The sequence below is a fragment of the Onychostruthus taczanowskii genome, unplaced genomic scaffold, assembly GCF_017590055.1.
Source record: "Onychostruthus taczanowskii isolate IOZ18803 unplaced genomic scaffold, ASM1759005v1 scaffold11, whole genome shotgun sequence".
Lineage (NCBI taxonomy): Eukaryota > Metazoa > Chordata > Aves > Passeriformes > Passeridae > Onychostruthus > Onychostruthus taczanowskii.
In genome coordinates, this window is record NW_024497629.1 from 8,535,588 (window position 1) to 8,552,796 (window position 17,209).

The window sequence follows — 17,209 nt, forward strand, 5'->3', positions numbered from 1 at the left end:
TCAGCAAGTCTGAAGCTTTTTGAATAATTAAAGACTTCTAGGAAACTCTTGTTTCCGGGACTTCCCTAAGTGCTTCATTTAACAAATATGCGGTGCCGGAGTCTGCAAAATAGCGATGCTTGCGTTCCTGGTGATGCTTCTTCCTTCACGTGTAGCTGTGGCTTTTAGTCCTTAGCAAATCTTGAGCTTGTCTTACACTGCCTTAAGCTTGATTAAGACATTGGGAGTATTTCACAGGTTGTGTGGAATGAGGTTCTCGAGACATTTCTAATCCAGGCATGCTCTGAAGGTAACAAGTGTCTAAACACTCTATACCTGCCTCTGAGAGGCATCTCTGCAAGAGGGAGTCCAGCACCCTCACTGGGGGTTATCCAGTTCTCATCTTCCAGTTGAAGATCTAATACTTAAGAATACCTGTCACATTTAGGCAATCTCTGCTATTACTAGGGACTTATTTTCTTCCAAAAATGGTGCATTTTTAACTCATGTTTCTCTGTAACAAAGGTAAATGAAGCCCCTAGAAATTAAACAGAAGGATGCTCTTGGTTTTCCACACGACCTGTCGTAAACTGAGAGGGTTTGAGATGCTGGGGGCAGGCAGCACTGGTCACGCACAGAAGCAGAGCTTTTGACATTTCCAAGGGATGGAATGAAGATGCCTAAAAGATTTAAGTGTCTTCAGCACTAGGAAGAAGCAGCTGATGCAAGACATCCTGAATGATGCCATGTAAATAATGCTTTAGGCAGCTAACATGTAGGTCAAGACTCAGACTCTAAATGTATAGATTCTTTAGGTTAGCCAAGGATTCATTTTCTTTCTCTTTAACATTTTAGTGATATATAAAAAAGCCATACATATGTGGAGAAGGCGAGTCTCTACTGAAAGCACCCCAGAAAAAGACACTGAGAAGATTTGTAGCTGAAATAACCATTTCGTAGGAATTTTTTTGTTTGCCTTTTTTTTTTTTTTTCCTTTCTAGGCTAATTAAACATTCAGCTCTCATAACTGCTATGATTCTAAGTATTTTCAATCATAGTGTCCCCTAGGGCATGACAAAGGGTTTTCCAGAAGTTATGGGAAAAAATTAACATATTGATCTGTGTGTGAGATGGCATTCACAGAAGGAGTGATTATTGTCTAATCCTTCTTTTTTTGTTTCTTTAGACTGTACATTTTAATAATTAAAACATACTTGACTGATGTTTAAGTATCTGCATCATATATATCTTTAGCCACAGCTTACAGGTCTGAAAGGTACAGTAGACCTGATCACCTAGATGAGGCAGTTCTTCCCCATCAGAAACCAAGAATAGTTCTTCCACATGAAAACCAAGAACTCCTTGTCGCAGTCTCAAGCTGTGGAAATGCTTTGCATAATTAATTTTAGAAATGTTACATTCTCATAATCTCCTTAAATTTAGAATCATGTAAGCTGAAACTAGTGCTAACAGATGAGAAAAGTTTCTTGCTGCAGTGGTGCTAGATTTTGGGAATGTTTTTCTGTACACATGCTTGTTATAACAACAAGGTAAAATCCAAGCCATAGGGTTGTTGGATTTCTGGATTCTACAATATACACTACTTAATTCCTGAACATTTTTATAGCAGGAATGCCATGGTTTTTCCCCTTCATACATGTTTTTTACTATTATTAAAGTGAAATATTTTATGCTACCTTATTGTTTTAAAAGAAAATTAAGAAGAAATAAGAACAATGTTATTGTCTAAACAATATCCTGTTGAACATTTTCCATGATCATATTTTCTCGGTTTACTGTGACTTTTCAAACTTTTTTCTTTTTACCCCATTACATATTTTTAGGCTGGATGAGGCAGCAGTGAAGGTGGAGGGGAAGGAGCAGGCAGCACATGCTGTGGAACAAGGATCGTGCTGCAGTCTGGTGGCAACACAGCTCTGCCAGCTCATTTCCCAGCTGGCCCCGCATGTGGTGCCATGTGATCTCAGAGCTGTCTAATTCCCTCATGATCATCACGTGTCTTTCTGCTCCCTTTGATCCACCAAAGCAATGAACTTTTCTGTGACTTTGCCTCTCTCAGTATTTGTGAGTACTTCTTCAGGAGCCACACAAAGGGAGCTAAACTCTGCCTCCAAACAATCATATATATACCTATATAAATACATAAATACCCTGCTTGAAGTATCTCCCAAGACAACTTTCTCCAACAGGTAACCAGAATTAATTACCTAGGCAATTGCAACACTGACACTAGAAGGAAAGCTGCTATCTCCAGCATTCTACACCTCTAGGAATTCTTTGTAGGTTCAGACATCAGACGCTGCTGAATGCCTTTTGAGGTGCCCTGGAATATCCTGTGGGGCCTTCAAGCTGCTGTTCTGGGATAACACAGGTCTTCTGCACCTTCCAAGTCACATTAACCAACCCCCCATGGATGTTTGGGATTCCTTACAACACCCAGAATTGTGGACAAGTGAATTCAGCCTTAAATGTCTATTAACAGCTCATGATGCTCTAATCAGACTGTGAAACCTGATCAAATTCACCTCACAGAAGATATTTAGTGGCTGCTGCACCACACTCCTCAGCTTAATTAACTGCATTTACCAGGGATGAGATTCAGCTGCCTGAGCTTCTAGTGCCACCAGAGATGTCCCTGCACATCCTACCTGCACATTACACTGCAGAAGGGTTTGGATTTTCCATAGGTCTTGTGTCAGCCCCGTTCAGGTGCCCTGGATACCTTATGGCATATCAAATGTCACTAGACAACCTACATATAAGCAAGTAGAGCCTTAGCTTTTCAGAAATGGGAGCTTGAACACCTAGCTTAAACTTACAGGCACCTACATTTAGGTGTGCTCATCTCCCAGGAATCTCAGCTCTAACACCCTTTAAGACAACCCCCAATAGAGCTCTTCTTAGTCATGATATTGGTATCATCATTGTTGTGATACACCATTCAGGGAACACCATGCATAAGACTAATTTGAAACTGCTTCAGTTTGCTTCAGTTCCAGAGTTATTCATTGTTAAAAATTTAGTTGTGATTTTCATTGTTTCTTCGACAAGCACATGGACTGGATATACATTATTTCAGTCCTTGGTTTTGGTCCTGTACATAGGAACAAGAATGGTTGGAATTCTGGAATTCCCCCCCAACAGTGATGCTACAAAGCAGTAAGAATGTGTCTTTCTATGGCTGCTGGCAAGGTTCTGATCAGCAAATCGTGGACTCACTGTTCTCCACGGGTAATGGACACGGCTTGCCACCGTGTCCATTATTAACCTCCTCCACCAAGGCTGCAGGAACAACTGCTGCCTTGCTGAGTTCACGTAAGGACCATGGAGAATGACGCCACGGCCTGGGCCTGACTGATGGACACTCCGGACGGACAGACCGGCTCTTTGTGTGCGGACAGAGGCCGGGCCCTGCGCAGAGGGCACACGGCCGGCCCCGCTCCTGCCCTCTCCCCGCATCCCGACCCCGGCAGCGCTCCGGGCCGCGGGCACCGTGGGCAGCGCCCAGGGACGAGGCAGCAGCGGAGCCGCTTTGCTGTGAGCTGCGGGGCCAGCGGCCCTCGCTGTCCCGCGGCTTTGCTCTGCTTGCCCCGCTCTCCCTGGTGCGAGGCGAGGCAGGGCCAGGGCCGCGGCACCGGGCCGCCCTCCCCGCCGGGCGCCTCACGCCTCCGGCCGAGGCCGAGCCGGCGGAAGCGCCTCGCCTTCCGCTTCCTCTCTGCCCGGGAAGAGGCGGGCGCGGCTGCGGCCATGCAGGTCTCCAGCCTCAACGAGGTGAAGATCTACAGCCTGAGCGCCGGCAGGAGCCTCCCGGAGGTGAGGGCAGCTGGGGGAGCGCGCCCGGCCCGGCCCGGCCCGGCCCGGCCCCGCGGCGGGAGCCGGAGCCGCGCGGTACCGGCGCGGGAGCCGAGCCCCGGCCCGGCCGAGCTGCCCCATGTGCGCTTGTGTTGGGATCGTTACCGAGAAACAGCACGGAGTGTTTCTTACATTAGAAATGCAGTTTAAATGAGTGAACCTCCGGCTGTAGCGGTGCTGGTCCACAGATCCGTAAGCAACACGACCTTGTACGTTTTCTTGGTATGGAATGGTTGAACTTATCAGGGGAAGGGAAATTGGAAGATAATCAAGAAAAAAAAAAAATTAGCGTCCTAAATGTCTTATGTTTCAAATGGCTGGATAAACTTTGATTCTCGGGTTCCTGTATGAATAATGAGCTCAGGACTGATGTATACCTTTGCTTGCAGTGGCTCTCTGACAGGAAGAAAAGAGCTTTACAGAAGAAAGATGTGGGTGAGTTTTCCCCTCGCACGGTGCTCAACAATACTCGGCTACTTCACATACATAACGTGCAGCCCAGAGGAGACTCCTCACTGACTGATACACAGAAGTTATCCCTAAGTCATAATATAAAAACTACAGAATTAAACTACAGATAGTTATTTCAACTTCTCTTGTGGCTTGACATGAACACTGCACAACCAGTGGTGTTTTAAATTTTAGACATTAAATGTTTTGAGTTGTAGATTGTAACAGAAACATGATGGATGTGTTCCATGTTGTCCCTCATGTTAAAATCAGACCATAAACTCCTCTGTGATGCTGTGCTAATTTTAGAGAGCAGGACCACATCATTTTAGCCTAAGCTTCTTACACAAAAAAGGCTATTTGGCTTCACAGGAAGTGTTATACAAGAAACTCAACCAAGAAAAAAATGCATAGAGGTAATGGGGTGTGGAATGCCTTATATAAGGCCTTAATTGTGAAAGTGTGCAATGAGTATTTGCTATTATGTTGTATAATAATTTGTTACGCAGTTACCTTGGAGTACTAATTTATTTTCCACGGGGGTAGTCTGCTTCTCAGGGTTAGCAGACTGTGTTAAACTGTTTATAATGCAGTAGTTGTAATATCTGTAAGCGATATTCCCTACACTCAATTAACTCAACATGCTTCCTTAGGAAACTGTTACAGTTTTTTGGACTGATAGAATTGTGCTGATTTTTCTTTTCTTTTTTCTTTTTTTTTCTTTACAGATATCCGTAGAAGAATTGAACTTATTCAAGATTTTGAAATGCCCACTATTAGCACAAAGATTAAGGTATCAAGAGATGGACAGTATATTATGGCAGTTGGTGAGTTAACAGTCTCTCTACCAGAGGCCAAAAGTCCTAGGTAATCTTGGGTGCAGAGCGACTTAGTGTTCCAGGTAGAATTGTTAAGAGTTCATTTTAAAGTGTGGAACTGAACATTCTGTTGGAAGCATACTCTTAACATGTGGTAGAACAGCTGTCTTGAGAGTGGTGCTGTGAAACAGTTCTCTTTAGAATACATACATTCTTAGAATCATAGCATGGTTTGGGTTGGAAGGCACTTTTGAAGATCATCTAATCCAACCCCCCTGCTGCCAGGGTTTATAATACAAATAAAAAATTAATGAAACAAATCTATCTATAATACAGTTATATGCTAAGTTCTGAATTGCTTTTAGTGTGTGTATGTTAAAAAACTTCTGAACATTATTGTTTGAGTATTGTTTTATAGGAGGAGGATAATCTGCATTTTGTGAGAGTCAAAATGGGATCCAGACATGAAAACTTTAGTAGGTGCTAATAACATAAAGAGCCTTGGTCTTTCAGATTGACTAAGGTGTTACTAGATTTTGTACCTGGTAGTTAGGAGAACCTGCATACTAGTAGGGTGCTTACAGAAACCAGGCTGTAAGGTTGTGTTACTAAGAGGTGTGTTTTTCCAGTCACAGAGGCTTTGGGAAGGTCAGAAGACTTATAGTAGAAACACAGTAAAGCCTGTATGTGTAAGACACTATACTTAAAAAAAATGCTTTTGTGTTATCCTTTGTTTAACTTTTTTATTTAATTAAAGATCACATTACTCTTTCAGGAACTTACAAGCCCAGGGTCCGCTGTTTTGATACCTATCAGTTATCCCAGAAATTTGAAAGATGCTTAGATTCTGAAGGTTAGTATAAGCCATGGCTGTTAGTACATAACAGTACATGTTAGTGCATGTCTGTCATACATAATTCAGGTTGGACTCAAGCAGAAATTCTGCTCCCTGTGCTGAGGGGACAGAACGTACTTCAGGAAAACACAAGAATCTAGAGTAAAACCATCTACTCTTCATCTCTGAATTTTCCCCTCTTATTCTGATTTCAAAGTTTTTTCCTTGCCTGGAAAAGAGGGTGTGAGGGATGTAAGATTTACCTTGAGCTAGAAAGTGTGGGGCTCAGAGGGTGAATGTGGCTGAAATCTGTGTTCTGTCTGGTGAATGTGATAAAGGTACAGTGGCTGGGTGGTGGCAAGATCTCCCTTCTTACCTGTTCTGTGAAGCAGTAAGGCAGGAGAACACACTGTGGGTTGCTCTGTTTTCTCTCTGGAGCCCAAGCTCATTAGGTGAGTTACAGGGTAAAGAAAATTTCCTGGGGGAGTGTTGGTTTGTTTGCTGGTTTGGTTTTCTGTTTGTTTTCTGGAAACAAGGTACTTAGGGGTAGATGGTAGCATGGCCAAGGCCCTAATTACACCTTATTTGCTACTAATTTGGTGGGAGAACAGCTGTGGTGAGGAAAATAAGGAGCCATCTAGACAATGGAAGGGGGGAGTCAGCTGGCAGTTAGAGCAAGGCAGGAGCTGCCATAGCTCTGAGCTTTTAGGGTGCTTAAATTTCAGGAATTACGGGGTTATTTTGTTTGTTTAGTTTTGTGGGTCTTTTTGTTGTTGTTTTTTTTTTGTTTGTTTGTTTGTTTTTTTTTTGTTTAGGGGAAGGAGGAGTGGGAATGTTGTTATTTCAGTTTTTTTTGTTTGATGACTGATGACTGAAAGCTGGGATGTTGGGGTGACCAAAACAATGAGAAGATGAGTACATTCATTACAGAAGAATTGAACTGGTCTAACTTTGATGTGTGTGAAAGTGATACGAGAAATTGTAATAAGAGCATGGGGTTGTTCCTGTGCTCTCTGCCTCAGGACTACAAGGAGTCATGTAGGGTGAAGGGGCACTGTTAGGCAGGGTTTCAGAGAGGCTGGGGAGAGGAAGGTATGGCAAGAGTGAAACCCTCTTTAAAAGAGTAGAAGTCATTGTAATCATAAATGCTTGCTGCTAATTAAAGTAAATTTTTTTGAACTGGCATCTTGGTAGACTGCAGAAGTATGTTTAATTTGAAGTCTAGCATAAAGTCACTTCAGGTAACTTTAAATGAGTTATCTCATTTAAATAGAACCAATTTAGCTGAAGCAGCTACTCCCTAATGTTCCCAACTCAGCTCAATTAAAACTAGGCAAAGTTCAATATGGTAGTGTTCAACATGAGTAGTAGCTTTAACATTTGTGATTTTTTTTTTTTTTGAGCCTTAACTTCTTTTGTGGAAGTGCTGACCCCTTGGAAGGACTGCATGTGCAGGTTTATGCATATATGTCCAAACTCATGTAGTTTTTAAATCATCTTTGATGGATTACCAAAGCTCCCTGGACCACACACTCACTGAAAATCATTTGATAGTCGTTCCCACACCCATAAAATACATGGTTGAGCATTGTGTTGAGGAATGTGTCAAGTATACAAGAACAATAAAAAATTACAGGATGCTTCATATGTTTCTAAAGTTTTAGAAAACTACTTATGGTTTTGCAAATCAAGTTACATAATTAGAGATCTGACTAAAGATTAGTGCCTGCTTTATGCATTGGCACCTGTGGGGAATACTTACATGACTAAAGATTAGCATGGGTGTAAATGTTTTCAGGATTATGCCAGTGTTTGCAAATAAGTTTGCTTGCTTAGTTGACTCAAAATTCTCTTGCTCTCTCCTCTAGTGATTACGTTTGAGATTTTATCAGATGATTACTCAAAGGTATGTTTAATATTTTCAGTGTATAAATGAAAAAACTGTTTAGTATGTATATAAAAATGCATTTTCCTATATAGTAGAGGCAGTCAATCAGCACAGCTTTTGGAACAAATTTTTTTTTTAAAAACAGCAAACAGGATAAGCACTTTTTGTGCCTTTAAAATTTTGTTTGTTTTCTTAGTGTCTTTGTGCTATAATTTGCTTTACAACTTTTAAAGTCTTTTTTCTGTTGGAGTGAAAAACTTCAAATAGTGATCTACCCTACAAGCAAAATAATGTGAAAAATGGAATTAACTATTCTTTCTGGGCTAACATTTAGTCACAATCCCTTGTGACCAGTGATGCACACGTGCACTGTTTTTGAAAGGTAGGATAGCTGTCAGTCAGTTAACAAGCTGATTTGTCAGTGTTGTTATAGACATGATGATGAGGCAAAAATTGTGAAGTAATATCTTTTTTGTTTAGTTTTATTTTTAAATGAAGTGCTGTACCTGAAGGAATCACCTAAGTGTTTATTTTACACTTTTTTTTTTTTTTCTGTGAAAAGACCTTACCATTTCAGGTATAGGTTTGTTTTAATAAATACTGCTCTTTGATCAGAGACATGATCATCTAGCCTTGTAGCTTTTTTGCATTTTTCCTGTGAGATTTCCAAGGAAGTGCATGAATTCAAGTAGCAGAAGGTAATGGCTGATACTTCCCACTTGTCTGTCTGGCTCTGGAAAATGTTTCTGGCTCTACATACCAAATAGTCATTTGGGAGACTGAGGAACATGCTGTGTTCCCAAATCTTTCTGACTGGTTATGAATGGAAAGGTGTGTGTGTTTTCAGCTGAAATGGGTGCTATATTTCAGGCTGAAAACCCTACTTTTTCAGCTTCATACAACCTTTATGTTTTCAATTTCATTTTACTAAAACTTAAGAAATCATCAGAAAGAAAAATAAACTTCAAGTGGCTGTGATAATGTTGTGGACATGTTAGAAACAGGGAACGATATTTGAGAAATTACACTTGAAATTTTTAGAATCATAGAAGTATCAATTGGAATGGGACCTTAAAATGTCATTTTAATGCTTGAACAGTTCTGTCAAAATCTGCAGGCATGGTGGTTCCACAGATTTGCTGAATAAATTGTTACAATTCTGCTCTGCCTTCTCATAAAGAATTTTTAGTTCCTGTCACACCTGCCCAGGAAAATCTTAAGTTTTTACTGTTGCTACTGGAAAGAGGGATATTTTTTTTTGTGCTGTATTCTGTCCCTTAGCAGTCTTGATAGCCCTCTTGGTGCTCTCAGTATCCTTTCATAGCCATGGAAAATAGTGTCTCTCTAGATCTGTTCCCACCATCCCTGTAAGGTTGGTTTGAGGCTTATTTGTATTTTCACAGTGAGGGCACATTTTTTCTTTCCTACGGATTAGTACCCATAAGGCCAGTTACATTTTTGTGCCTTTTTAAGTTCTAGGTTTAAAAGTCTTAGACTTGGATTAACTTTTAGTCTTGAGAGAGAGTGTAGTATATTTTTCCCACAGCCTTTTGCCTGTATTTCCACATAGTATTTTTGCCTGTATTTCCACATAGTATTTTTGCCACACACCAGTGCCAATGCTTTTCCTACCCTTAGGTTGTAGGTTTCTGGTGGTGACCAAAATTAATTCAGTAAGAAGAAAAGACAAACACAATTTACAGTGAGCTGTATCCACTACTAATGAAAGAGAAATTTCATTATGTAAATTTCATGTAAAAATGTGTGTTTAAATAGAAAATTATTAGTGGTAAGACAATTATACAGATTTATAAACAAAGGTGACAGATTTAAAGTAACTTGTGTACCTCACCTTCCCTGAGTCTCTCATCCTTATTTGCATTGTTAACAGTGTCATTCAGCAGTAGAAAATTTTAGCTATTTGCTATGTACTATTTTTAGAAGATGCATATACTACACAGGCTAAACTAAAGTATCACTTTTCTAATCCAAGCTAAATAAGGATGATGGTCAGAGACAAAGGTTTGGCTGTGATTATCATGCATGGCATGAGTTTGGGCCAGGCCAGCTGTTCCTCCATTGCTCAGTGCCTGGCCATGGTTTGAGGGGCAGCATGAGTGCCGCAGGTGATGTGGGTTATCCTGTCTCTGGAGAGGGAAGAATCCCTTCCTGTGGGTATGTGCCATGTTAGCCTTCCATAGGGACTGTAACAGCAGGACCTGGCCTGTTTTATTTACTGGGGTAGATTGAGCTCTCTAGTAATGCCTCCCTGTAGGTTTTTCCAGGACTGAGATGTTTGTCTAAGTTTCAGAAGGAAACAATGCCCTTATTCAGTTGGCAAAGAACAAAACTGCAGAAAGTCATTGGTGTCATTTACTGGAATGCTGCCGTGTATCAGGATGTGTAGCTTGTGTGTGCCTAGTCCATGTGACTGTACCGGTTTCTGCACAGCTTTGTACCTGGAAGAAATCACTAACTGCAATGTCTTGAAGGAAGTAGAAATGTTAATTTTGGTGCAGCAGAGCATGAGATAACTGTGCTGCTTCTGGCTGCTGAGTCACTTTCAAGGGTGTGTCATTTACTCTTGCGAATATTCCTATAATGTGTATTAACAAAACTCTGCTGGGGCTAATGAGAATGATGAAGCACTAGTTGATTCTATCATTTTGGTAGAAATTGTTTGAATAAGTTGTGATAAGCCTGTATGAATTTGAAAAAAAAATCACTGAAGCTTGTGCTTTAAGACAAGGTGGGGAGAAACTTGTCTGTTTCTGTATGTTTCAGTGCTTTCTATTTTATTTTCAGATTGTCTTCTTGCAGTGTGGCAGATTTGTGGAGTTTCATTCACAACATGGCCATTACTATAAGACAAGAATACCAAAATTTGGTAGAGATTTCTCGTACCACTACCCATCGTGTGACCTGTATTTCGTAGGAGCAAGGTATTAAGTGGAATATTTAGTTTCAGTTTTGTTAGCAGTTTTTTCCAATAATAAAATAAACATTAAAATATAGAAAAGCTAAAAAGTGGAAGAAGTGGAAATTCCTTCCAAATTAATAAGGGAAACAGTGAAGAGTGGAAAATGTGGGAAGATTAAAATTAATTCAGTTTCCCATGCTATTTTTAAGCTTTTTTATTTTTAATAAACCATGTGTATCATGTATTTATAAATTTGTATTTAAAACTGCAGGTCAGCGTATTGTTTTAAAAAGTGTTTACTTTATAAGTAAGGAAAATTAAATAACTTTTCCTGTCCTGGTTGATGTTTTATTGGTGTGAAGTGTGAGTTAAATCATGTAATTGGGTTTCTGAAAAGACACAGTAAAAATAAAATTAGATCCTTAGGGTTTCAAACAAAGAAAGTAGAAATTCAAGATGTAACTTAAATCACAGGAAATTAAAAGGTCTTGAGGAATGAGTTAATGTATCTTTTGCCTGCAAAAATAGTAATTGGGAGGATATTGAGGTATAATAAATAAATGGTGAATATGCATATTTTTCTCTGTATTTTGAGCACCGAAGTATATATTTGTCTTGTTGTAAATTGTGAATTCTGAAAATTGTATATTAGGCAAAATTAGACTCTGAATAAGAATCTTTACAATGCCTCCAAATTTACAGCAATGTTTTTCAGTATTTGTTAGACACAAGAGTAATTTTGGGTTTTTCTTTTGTAGTTCTGAAGTGTACAGGTTAAATCTGGAGCAAGGAAGATTTCTGAACTCCCTGCAAACCGAAGCTTCGTAAGTTCTGTGTAATGCTTGACGTCTGTCTTCTTTCCACCAGGTGGAAGCAGACTTCTAGCATGCTCACCACCAGTACTGAAAGCTGCCCAAATGCTTTGCACGGTTGAAAATGAACATATGCCGAGCCTGAGTCTCATTTCATTTTATGTTCTGTAATGTTTTTGCTCTAGTTTTTATGTTTAATTGAATTTTCTTTTGTAGATGTTTTAAAATTGCTTAATATGGACTAAATAGGTATTATATAACTTGATCTTAAGAGCATTTCATTAAACTTTGCCATTATTACTCAATTTAGCCATCATATAGAGATCTACCCACAGGGTATGTACTTTCCCAGACATGTCTTTGTCCTTCTGCTCTTGAAGTAACCCAAAGAGAATTTTTATATCTCCAGCATGTGTCTGATTCTTTTGAAAACCCTACCAGAGTAGGAACTGAGCTTTTTTCATGTGGGGAGAGGCAGATGAGAAGAACAGACTTCACTAGATAGAGTGGCTTGTTGGTGGGCAACAGCTGGTGTTTGGTGGGCAGAATGGCTTAATGGCTGAAGAAGTATTTGGGAAGGCACAAAACTGAGCAACAGGAAGAGAAAAAAGGGGAAATACTGGAATGGGAGAGTAAGGTGTAAAGTAAAATCTGGATTAGAGAGATGAGACTTAAGTTGTGGGAAGGTTTTGAGGTGAGGGAGTTGGATGAGTTACAGAATTAGAGGTAGAGAGCTTTGAATGGAAGAAGTTGGAAAGTGCTGGGATAAGTGGTGTAGAAAGAAATATTTGTACTTTGGAAAAATTGTTGTCAAAATACAGAACTCTTGAGTGCCCTGCTGAGAAACAGAATACTTGGGTGACAGAAAGGAGGTCACTGGTCAGAGAGAACATGTTGAAGATGTAAGCTTTAGAACATAAATAATCATAAAGATCTTTTGACATAATTAGAATCAGAGATTCATTTAGTTTGGAAAAGACCTCTAAGGTCATCAAGCCCAACCATTAACCCAACACTGCCAAGTCCACCGCTAGACCATGTCCCCAAATGCCTCATCTACGTGTCTTTTAATTGTCTCCAGGGATGGTGATTGAACCACTTCCCTGGGCAGTCTGTTCCAGTGCTTGGCAACCCCTCCAGGGAAGACATTTTTCCTAGTATCCAGTCTGAGCCTGGCACACCTTGAGGTGATTTCCTCAAGTCCTATGGAGTTGATTAAGAATACAGTGGAGTAGAGTGATGTGGCAGGGCTTGGTGGGAGCTGGTGGATATGGGCAGAGGAGTGGAGAGAGCCTCAGAACCCCAGCTCCTGTTGAGGCACAGTCATATGAATTCAGATGAATTTTCTCAGGGGGGTATTGAAAATTCCAAAGATGGAAATTTCCCAGCCTCTGTGATTAACACATTCCAGTGCTTAATTATCCTTACAGCATAAAAATGTTATCCTTACATCCAGTTGGAACCTTACCTGTTTGAAGTAATCAGCACTGTCTCTGCCTCCAGATTTTTAGTAAGCTCCCCTTAAGTATGGGAAGCTGTTGCCCTCCCTCCCTCCCTCCCTCCCTCCAACTTTTGCTTTTCCAGGCTGAATAGTAGTGTACATGAATACAGAAATCTTATTAGTTGTTCATGTGTTAAATTGTTCTGAGATCATTAAACTTGCTCCTTTTTCTGTTGTAGAGAGAGTAATGTCTGTGACATAAATCCTGTGCACTTCTTGTTTGCTATGGGGACAGCTGAGGTAAATGTTTGCATTCCTTTTGTGAAAAGGGCAGTAATGTTTGTTTCATTTTTATGTTAATTTGCAGGAGGATAGGAAGAAATCATGAACGTAATTAATTTAATTGGTCTCATTTGCTATGGTAGATATAGATAATGTTAAAAATTACTTTTCAGAGCATAGTGCAGATAAAATATCAGAGTTACTTGGTTGCTGAGCACTTGAGATTTTGCAGACTGGAGTGAAAATAATGTTCTCTCATTTTGCAGTGTAGCCATCTGGAGAAATTAGCTGGCATGTGTACCCTATTAATCTTAAGAAAATTAGCATTAGTGATTTTCATTTAGATTGCATTGAACAAACTACAAATGAAATGTGTGCACCCTGTGTGTCATTATTAGAACAACTCATGTCAACCTAGGAAATTCTGTTAATTATTCCTTAGATTAGATAATTCATAATTTTATTTAAATGTTTCCAGACTCGGCTGCATAAGCTTGAACCATGTTTTCTAAACTGTTCAGAAGCATGTTTTTCTACCCTGTTTAGGGTAAAGTGGAATGCTGGGATCCTAGAACTAGAAATCGAGTCGGGCTCTTGGACTGTGCGTTAAGCAGTGTGACAGCAGACACGGAGTGAGTAAAGGCTGCCTTTTCAAATTGTGTTGTTCTGGATTTTTCAGAAGTTTTGGTTGTTTTAGAAATAAATCCCACTTCGCTTTAAAATGACCTGCTTGTTCTTTTGTCATTGCTAGTGCGAATAAAGGATTTTCTTCGTCACAAAGGGAGTTCTCTTAGACACTGATCTAAGTAATGTTGGCTATTTTTGTATACAAATACATGTTGTGAATGTAAACAGTGCAGCTTTTTGAAGTAGTATTTCTGAGTGATACCTGTGATTTATTTTACTGTTAGCTAAGAATTAGCTTAGCTATTTTTTAATGTTAAAAAAATTATTTGCAGGCTTTATTGAAAGAATGCCTAACTATGAGCATTGTGCTTTGCAGGATAGAAGGTTTGCCATCCATTTCAGCACTGAAATTTGATGGGGCTTTGAATATGGCTGTTGGAACATCTACTGGGCAGGTAGATTTGACTTCATGTACCACACTTCTTAGGAGATCCTGCTCTTGCAATTTCCAATCCAAGTCTTGTCAATACATTGAGTGCAATATATATCTACTATTACTGCAAGTATTTATTTGACCATAAATTACATGTATAGAGTAGTAATAGTCAAACTGCAATTTAATTTTATCAAAGGCTTGTACTCTTCAGAATTCTGTAGGTACCACTTTAAATCATCATAACCAACATACTATACTGCAAAATTTGTCGTTTTCTTATGACTTGAGTCAAGTGTGTGGGGAAGTTGCTGCTTTTCGGGACTATGAGTACCATTTCAGGGCAGCATATGTGCTCTCCCTTGTCTTGATGGTGGCTAGAAAACCAGAAATTCTTTCACCTGTTATTTTTTTGTGTCATATATTGATATGAGGAATAATTTCAATTCATTTATTGTTACCATCATATTTGTGAAGGGAAGTGTGGGGATTGTTTCCTGCCTTCATCAGTATTTTCATGGGTTTAGAAAACTGTAGCTTCTTCAGGAACAGATATGTCTGTGAGAATTGTATTTGCTATGTTAGTGTACAGGTCAGACAAATTTTATTGCAGATGGTGTTTCTGATTAAATAAACTGTTAATATTATTTTTCCCAAAGATTATTGTTATTCACACTTTACATATGAAAGATTTAACTTTCTCAAGTTCTATAGGAAATTCTGGAGATAAAATACAAGTTTCTGGAAGACAGGGCCTGTACTCTCTACTTTCCTTGACCTAAAAAATTACATTTTGTGGTGTTTCTGAGGGAAAGTTATAGTCACTGAATCTGGAGGGGAGTCTGAAAATTTAAATCATGTAACAACAACACAAGAATCTGAAAGTGAAATATTACTAATTATGAAATACTAAGAGTGCTGAAACAAAAAAAAGTTTGTTTTTTCAACAGAAATTTAAAAGTCTTTAGAAAGATGATTAGGTCTTAAATTCGTTAATTTTTCTAGATGGAATCATGCTGATGTTAAAATACCTGGTTAGAATAAACTGGGCTCACTTAAGTTGTTTTCAGAATTATTTATTTTATGTAAATCCTGCCTATGTAAGTAAAATCTCAAGTTTAGTTAAATGTTTAGTGAAGATCTGATGGGCATGACTTCCTCGTGATCTTACAATGTTATAAATTTAATTTGTCTCTTGTTCTTCTAGGTCCTATTATATGATCTCCGGTCCAGTAATCCATTAATAGTCAAAGATCACTACTATGGCCTGCCTATTAAATCAATTCAGTTTCAGCATCAGTTGGATTTAATTATCTCTGCGGATTCGCGAATCATAAAAATGTGGAACAAAGATACAGTAAGTAGTTTTGTGTTGCTGCATTCAGATTTTTAATTTTTACTTTATTTGGGTTGGGAGTTTTTGGGGGTTTTATTTTGGTTTGTTGTTTTTGAGTGTTTTTTTTGAGCAGCTTGATTAATTAAGCTGAAATTCAGTGTAAGAAGTTGAAGTTTTAATGTCTGTTAATTTACATAGCATTTTGTCCTGTCTGAATTAATCAGCATCTGGGAAGTTATTCAATAGCCTGTCAGGTATAAAGATGTAGTCTTAGGGGGTTTTTAGCTGTTTGTACTTGTCTGGCCAAGAGGCTTCTTTCAGGAGTAGGATTTAAACATAAAAAGTAGTGTCTTAGCCATTGCCTTGGTTTGTATATTTCTCACAATGTTCTTGAATACATCCAGTTAGGTTTTTTCACTGGAGAAAACATGTTCATTCCAATTCCTTGCTCAAAGTAGGGTTAATTTCAAATGTAGATCAGTTAGTTAAAGACCTATTAAAATCAGGTACTGCTTATTTTCACAGGATCTTGTTTGCATATTGAAGCAGATACTATGCATGTAGCCAAATAACAGTGTGTCTTAATAACGCTGTATTAGGGGATTATGTTGCAATGGGCAGTGTCTTTATCCTTGCCCTTTGCACATCCAAGTGAAATTGTAATCTCTAATTTTCACTCTTTCACTTTTTTCATTGTATCATGCTGTCCCCCTTCTTATCTTTGTGTCAGTGACCCTTACTATGAATCTATGGGGCAGCATATTTTATTACCCCATAGATTCATAGTAACGCTATTGTAACTTGTTTTGCTTTGAGGGGATGTCTGTAGTCATTGTGTTCCTTCTAAAAAACATGCTTTTCTAACTTTATAATGAAACATAAAGAGAGTTGTAGTAGAGGCTTTTTTTCCTAATTATTTCAGGCAGTCACTTCAGTATTGTTGTGCTGCTTCATGAACTTTCAACAGCCTCTTTTATTTTTTCTGTGATCACAAGTAGTTTTTTGTAAGCTCCTCTACAGTTAATTGTTACTGTTTGAAAGGGCAAATAAATTATTGGTTATTATTTAAAACATCTGCAGTGGCCTCTCTCCATTTTTCTAGGTATGTATATTTCCCTCCTTGAGAATGAAGCTCTGTAAGGTTTGTCAGGTGGCCTCTGGTGGGAAAAGGGAGGGTTTCTCACTGCTGGAAGGCAAAGATAGCTTTGGACTCTTTCCTAGAGTGTGTTCCAGCTGGCTCCATCTGTCCCAGATGCTGGTTCCTGACTATCTCTGGCCAGGAACCAAGTGCAGAGGCAGACTGCGGGTGGAGAGCATATGGCTTTGATACCAGAATAGCCCCATGCTGAGACGTGCCTTGGGGTGGGGAGCACCAGGCTTTTGTCTGCTGAGGCCAGGGTGGAGGAGGACTCTTCTTAATCATCAGGGAGAGACCAGAGGTGGGTGGGGTAACAGCATGTAACTGGGAGGGAAAGGAAGGGCCCAGAAAGGTAGGTGGGATTGCTGCAGGGAAAG

General features: G+C 39.3%; 1 protein-coding gene across 1 annotated transcript in view; it reads left to right on the forward strand.

The window, feature by feature from the left end:
* Positions 1-3,724: 3,724 nt before the first annotated feature.
* The window catches only part of NOL10 (nucleolar protein 10), a 48,760-nt gene continuing 35,275 nt past the window's right edge, over positions 3,725-17,209 (forward strand). Inside the window, exons 1-11 of the mRNA XM_041421531.1 lie at positions 3,725-3,813; positions 4,242-4,287; positions 5,031-5,129; positions 5,896-5,973; positions 7,824-7,861; positions 10,649-10,785; positions 11,522-11,587; positions 13,256-13,316; positions 13,845-13,930; positions 14,302-14,380; positions 15,566-15,715. Of these exons, the coding sequence (XP_041277465.1) occupies positions 3,748-3,813; positions 4,242-4,287; positions 5,031-5,129; positions 5,896-5,973; positions 7,824-7,861; positions 10,649-10,785; positions 11,522-11,587; positions 13,256-13,316; positions 13,845-13,930; positions 14,302-14,380; positions 15,566-15,715 (906 nt within the window). The 5' untranslated portion in view covers positions 3,725-3,747. The remainder of the gene's footprint in view (positions 3,814-4,241; positions 4,288-5,030; positions 5,130-5,895; positions 5,974-7,823; positions 7,862-10,648; positions 10,786-11,521; positions 11,588-13,255; positions 13,317-13,844; positions 13,931-14,301; positions 14,381-15,565; positions 15,716-17,209) is intronic.